General features: G+C 37.8%; 2 protein-coding genes across 3 annotated transcripts; both read left to right on the top strand.

Moving 5' to 3' along the window:
- Positions 1–228: 228 nt before the first annotated feature.
- LOC147042538 (putative G protein-coupled receptor 139) lies at positions 229–1,976 on the top strand. The gene is made up of 2 exons (XM_085938290.1): positions 229–307; positions 946–1,976. The coding sequence occupies exons 1-2, from the start codon at positions 229–231 to the stop codon at positions 1,974–1,976; spliced, it is 1,110 nt and encodes a 369-aa protein (XP_085794416.1).
- Positions 1,977–2,285: 309 nt separating this feature from the next.
- On the top strand, positions 2,286–5,795 carry traf3ip2a (TRAF3 interacting protein 2a). Of its 2 annotated transcripts, XM_085937733.1 has the most exons (11): positions 2,286–2,362; positions 2,437–2,497; positions 2,760–2,782; positions 2,861–3,253; positions 3,330–3,408; positions 3,474–3,649; positions 3,725–3,813; positions 3,890–3,958; positions 4,022–4,126; positions 4,519–4,593; positions 4,739–5,795. In XM_085937733.1, the coding sequence occupies exons 3-11, from the start codon at positions 2,767–2,769 to the stop codon at positions 4,883–4,885; spliced, it is 1,149 nt and encodes a 382-aa protein (XP_085793859.1). In that variant the 5' UTR covers positions 2,286–2,362; positions 2,437–2,497; positions 2,760–2,766; the 3' UTR covers positions 4,886–5,795. The 2 variants fall into 2 exon arrangements, with proteins under 2 accessions (XP_085793859.1, XP_085793858.1); XM_085937732.1 differs by having other exon boundaries at positions 2,302–2,497; positions 4,739–5,794.
- Positions 5,796–6,004: the final 209 nt, after the last annotated feature.

The following is a 6,004-nucleotide window of genomic DNA, read 5'->3' on the forward strand; positions in this document are numbered from 1 at the left end:
TTTGAAAAAAACTATAATTATTATAAAGTTCTAAATAATTGTAGACCCTTTTAAAATGTTGTCATTTTAGATGCACCTTCAAATTGTATTTTATATTTTAGTGTGTAACTAGTATATTTAATGAAGTTGTACTGAGTTGCCAACACTTTGCTTATTAAGTAGTATATGTAATACAATATTGTGTGACTGCTTGATTGCAGAGATGAGCATGTGAGCTATTGCTTTACCATGGAGGCTGTTGGAGGCACGGTCTTTGTCACTATTCAGAAGATCTACTACCCGCTCCTTTGCGTCATGGGTATTCCAGGTATTTGATAGTATTTAGTAGTATTCATTTAAGTTAATATTTGGCTGTTTTTTTTTCCTCCTGATTTGTTACATTTATAGGTCATGTGTAGTCCTACTTCAGTTACAAATAAATACATGAATATTATTATTTTTTTACCTTTAGATTCAAAACAATAGCTCAATGCTTAAAAATATGAACTGAAAAAAATAAAAATAAATCATACTTTGCAAATTACAAAAACTGTTTAATCACAGCAAATTGATAAAACCATATTGTATTAAGTCAATACCCAAAATAAGGAGAATGTTAACATGGACAGCAACAAAAACATTACACAAGATACTATGCTGTTTATTTAGATGCATCACTCCGAGTAATTTAGTAGCAAATATTTAATTAAAATCGGTACAATAGCTTTCAGATCATCGACGGTCATTTAGTGCCCTCTTGTGGCAAAAGTACGCCCTACAGTTTGGTATGATTTACAGAACTTAATTATTACTTCACTGGCGCATATTGAGTAACTCTACTGTGCAAAACAATAAGATAAATATATATTATTATATATTTCTGTGATGTGGGACACTGATTAGCACGCCGCCTCACATTTCAAGGGTGTAGGGTTTGATTCTGGTTTTATTTCTTTGTTTCCCCAGCGAACCTCTTCACCTTCTACATGATCTGCTTCCGTAAATGTGGAATGTCTGACACAGCCGTGGTGTATCTCAGCTGCCTCGCTATTGTGGACACCTTCTACTTGGTATGGGTGATCCTCATCGACCTGACTCTGACCTTCTGGCTTCTACAGCCCTTTTGGCACTCCTACCCTTGGTGTGGTATCCTGGGCTTCCTACAATACGGCTCTCTCTACAGTTCATCTTGGATTGTGGTGGTGTTCACCATCGAGCGCTATCTGGTCCTTCGAAACACAGCGCCCAAGCAGCACTTTTCACAGACGAGGGTCACCAAGTTGACCTGCGTGGCCATCGTGGTGGTGTCTCACTTGTTTTCGGTGCCGCTAGGCTGGATCAATGTTGTCGTACCCACCGACATTATGGTGGATGGAGAAAACGTGACACTGCCTCGATGTCAATACCGAAATGAGGTCTACTCAACTGTCATTGTATGGATAACCAGTTTTCTTTCTGGAGGTGTTCCCATTGTGCTGGTTATTATCTTTAATTACCTCATCGGGCACCATCTATGCCGGGCCAGTAATCTTTTCACAAAAGAGGAACGTCGCGTCATAAGTGGACGGAGCACAAGAGGAATGTTAAGAAGGACCCTCCTCTTGCTGGGGACTGTTTCTGTGGCTTTTGTGGTGCTCAGCTTGCCTCGTTTTGTAACATACTGCATCTTGAGGACTGAGTACAACACGGAGAACTTCAACAGAAACGATTACAGAATCCCCATCAATGTCGCCGGTGATTTTGCCAACATGCTTCAGAATTTGAACTCCACCACTAACTTCTTGCTCTACTGCATGGTCAGCGGTCGCTTCCGACAGGAGCTGCTTCGGGTGGTGACTTGTAAAGGTGTGACTGGAGAAGCTTCCTCCTTCCTAACACACACCGTGAAAATCTTCTCGCTTTCAGAACATAAGGTCAAGTCATCTCACAACCGTGATGATTACCTGTCTCAGATGAGCAAACTCGAGGAAACAGAAACATATAACACTAATACCTGAGATATTGAGACAAAACATGTCCCAAGAAATTTAGATTAAAAATCAAGAAAAGAATAAAAAAAGTAGACAAAGCCAGGAACTGTCAGGTGTGTTGTCATGGTGACGCAACATGTCCTGCCACACCTCTCAACTCTTCATGGTTGTAATAAGAATAACCTTAAATATAAAATTAATAAATTACTACTGTAAAGTGTTTAATATGTCATCTTTATCAAGTGTGTGCTGCTTTTAGAATCACCTTTCTATTTAAAGGTAGGTTGGGCATGACGTCATCGTAGCCTTGCTCTGATTGGCCGTTGATGGCGAGGGGGCGGGCAGTAGGAATATTTCCTGTTTGTGTAAGAACAGGTTAGTCCTGCGGTTAAGTGCGAAGCACTACCAGAAAGGTCTAATGTTTCTTATTCTTCATATCAATATTTTTGAGCTTCATTTAACTTATTAAACTTCATCATTTATTTAGATTTTACTTTGAAGAGCTACCTGTCCAGGTGTTTCCGAGCACTGGTGTTGACTTTGTACTGGTGAGCACATATTGTTGTTATGCACGGCAAATGTTGTAAACTTAACACTGGTTTATATATATGAATTTTTTTATCGGGTCTGTAGAACTTAATCATTTGTCCTGTTATGCAACAAAAAAAATGGAAACAAAATTGTAATTGGAAACCACCTTCGTATGAATGTTTCACTCCCCCCCTCCTTTAATAAACAATCTTTTGCTGATGTCATCAATGTATATTTCTATTCATGGGTTTTGTTTGAAATTGTTTTGTTTCTTTGCAGAAACCACATGGCCACTTCAAAAAGTAAGTCAATTTAACCAAATATTCAGCACCAATCAGACTGTAGTGAATTGAACTCTTTTTTTTTGTGTGCTTCTTTAGGCCTTTGCACCCATCGGAGCATTCCTATCGAGGTGGATGAAAGCATGCCACCCTCCAGTCTGGATTTTGACTGCCAGAAGTGTTGTGGACCAGAGAACAATAGAAGCTGGGAGCAGACTGAGGAACTTGACATCCATGTCAAGCGAGAAAGACTTCTTCAGCGTTATTTCCAGAGTGAACTCAAAAGTTCACCTACCTCTAGCCAGGGTGCCTCTGTTTGGCTTCAAAGACAAAAAGAAAATAACCATTGTGGTTTTATGGAACCTCAAAAGAGCCTTGATTGTTCATTGGATGAAGTAGATGGTTTGGAGCAACCTCTCCCACTTATGTCAGATGTCAACCCTGGCCATTATGTCCCGTCACGTTTCCCAGCAGCACATATTGATGGCCAGTGTAAGTTTTAAAAAAAAAAAATCTATTTCCAGCCTCATCAGCTTGTGATGGAGTGTCAACTATTCTGTCTTTGCAGGCCTCAGTCCAAAACAGGAGAATTGTCCAAGACACTGTTTGTGTCCACACCAAAGAGCTCGACCCTTTGAACAAACATGGTATTGAGCATCACTCATTTCTGTATTATTTGACTGCAACTCTTATTTGTGAATTTCTTCTACAGTAACCATCCAGGAAACAAAATGCAATATCACAATATTCCAAATGCCCGTCAAGTACAAACTGGGGCAGCTCCCAAAGATGTTATGTGTGAGGTCAGTTTTGATTATCGTCTTCAAGCAGATCCGGTACCGGGTACGAGGGAGATCAGGAAGACTGTCACTCTCCCTGATGAATATAGTAAGTAACAATTAGTAAATGTACGTGTTGTATTTACTTGTGTAGTTGTTTGCAATTGTCTTTGTGTATTTGTAGGGAATGTTTTCATCACATATTCAGTGGACACAGCTGAAGAAATGACTGGCTTTGTCAAATTTCTAACAAGTCAGGGCTTCAAAGCAGCTGTAGGCTCCAAACTTTCTTCACAATCGTCCCTTCTCAAATGCTGTGTACACATATCCACTGTCTATTTATTTATAGATTGACATATTTGATACTCCGACCATACGGATGGGCTTCACCAGATGGATGGACAGATTTTTGAATGATGTAAGTCCTAGATTTGTGGAGTAAAATTAAAGGTGTCATGAATTGATCATGCAAATTTTACAGAAATCAGTCCTCATCATTGTGGCAGTCAGCCCCAAGTACAAGGAAGATGTAGAAGGGGATAATGATGATGAGCACGGGCTACATACCAAATATATCCACAATCAGGTGAGCTTCCACAATTATTAATGAACACACTAAACTTGACCCAAGCATGTTTTGTAAAACAGATTTTTTTTTCTGTGTGTACAATATTTGGTTCTCTGAGTGCCTGCCAAGCAATCAATTGTTAAATGGTCTATCTAGGGCACTGATGCTCATCTGACAATCCGTTACATTTATTTAATTTAATTTAATTTAATTTTATTTATTTATTTATTTATTTATTTATTTATTTATTTATTTATCTGTGTATTTATTTATATATTAATTTGTTTTTTTTGTTTATTTATTTACAAACCCAGAAAATGTTTCTTTGTGAAATGTATGATCAAAAGTGAAATATTTTAGGAGCATATATTTTTTATTTATTTTATTTTATTTTTTTGCTGTTGGTGCAGATCCAGAATGAATTCATCCAACAAGGCTGTCTGAATTTCAGACTTATACCAGTGTTATTTTGCAATGCAACAAAGGTGAGTAAACAAATGAGATAATAAATAATAAAAAATAAATGCCCAAACAACATTATAACCCTAAATTTGTTTTTATGTGCTGCACCAATGTGGAAGTTGTTGATGTATTTAATTGTGATTTCTCCCTCCTTTGTTTTGGGGACAGAAACATGTCCCCAGTTGGCTTCAGAACACGAGGATCTACAGGTGGCCCCTCGACATGCAGGACCTTCTGTTACGCCTGCTTAGGGAGGAGCGTTACATCATTCCACAGCCAGAAACATCCCTCACTCTCACAATTCGTCCACTCTGAAAGAAATGACACATAAACAACCTTCATGCGAATTCGACATTTTCAATGATTGTGTGCCATATTTTGGTCTATTTGATTTAATATCTACACTGATATAATATTTGCAGTTTTGGAGCGTATTTAATTCTGAACAATTCTGTTTGCATTGCCATATTTGAAATGAGAATAGAAGATTCCAACGTTGGGTCAAGATGTGAATAACTATATTCACCACAAGGTGGCAGCATATCACCAAAAATCAAAACAACCAACACTTGGATCTAAAAAAGAAAAAAAAGGCGTAATGGCATTTATATTCTATTTACCATTATTTACTGTGTTATGATACCAGCAATTCTTGTAGAACAATACAATTATTTCAAATAAACCTTGGCTTGCCATTTATTCCAACGAGAGACCTAACAAATGTCATACACCAGAATTTCAATCAATCAATCCTTACAAGTTTGACTTAAGCTTGCAGACCAAGAGAAGTCCAGGCCAACCAGCTTGTTTCCTTGACCTAACTAAAAATGGTTTGTTCACTTTAAGTGCTGTGTTTCACCCGCTTTATCAGATCCTGAATGAGGCCACTTCCTGCCAACACCAGGCCTGCCAAAACCAATAAATCCAGCTTTTATTGTTCCACAAATACCTGCCACTCGTCTCAGCGTTATCTGCCGAGTCCAAAGCAGCCCGGAACTCACAGATGTGTTCTCATAAACAGCTATAAAATATAATTCCTTCCAAGACCTATATACAAATCGTATTTTCTACTGCTGTCATTTGGAGGACATAGCTGTTTTAGTTATGTCATAGCAATTTCAACTTTTTATAATAGCTATATTGTTTACTATAGGCTTAAGTCACTGCCTGAGATGCTGTTTATTTGTTCACCACAAAATGGTTTACTATAAATGAAATAACCACAATTCGATGGGAATAAATACACCTTGGGCCTCTTGTCTTTTTTTTTTTTTTTTTTTTTTTACTAGACATAACATTTCAGCTGGGAACCCCGTTATAAGCGTCACTTCTATACACAGTGAACATTATACATTTGTAACCTACACTCGAGTGTAACGATAACTAGTGAAATTGTGTAAGGTTTGCATAGTATGCAAATCGTGAGTACAGTTT

The sequence above is a fragment of the Syngnathus leptorhynchus genome, chromosome 18 (assembly GCF_054491065.1).
Source record: "Syngnathus leptorhynchus isolate UIUO chromosome 18, UIUO_Slep, whole genome shotgun sequence".
In the NCBI taxonomy this organism is placed as follows: domain Eukaryota; kingdom Metazoa; phylum Chordata; class Actinopteri; order Syngnathiformes; family Syngnathidae; genus Syngnathus; species Syngnathus leptorhynchus.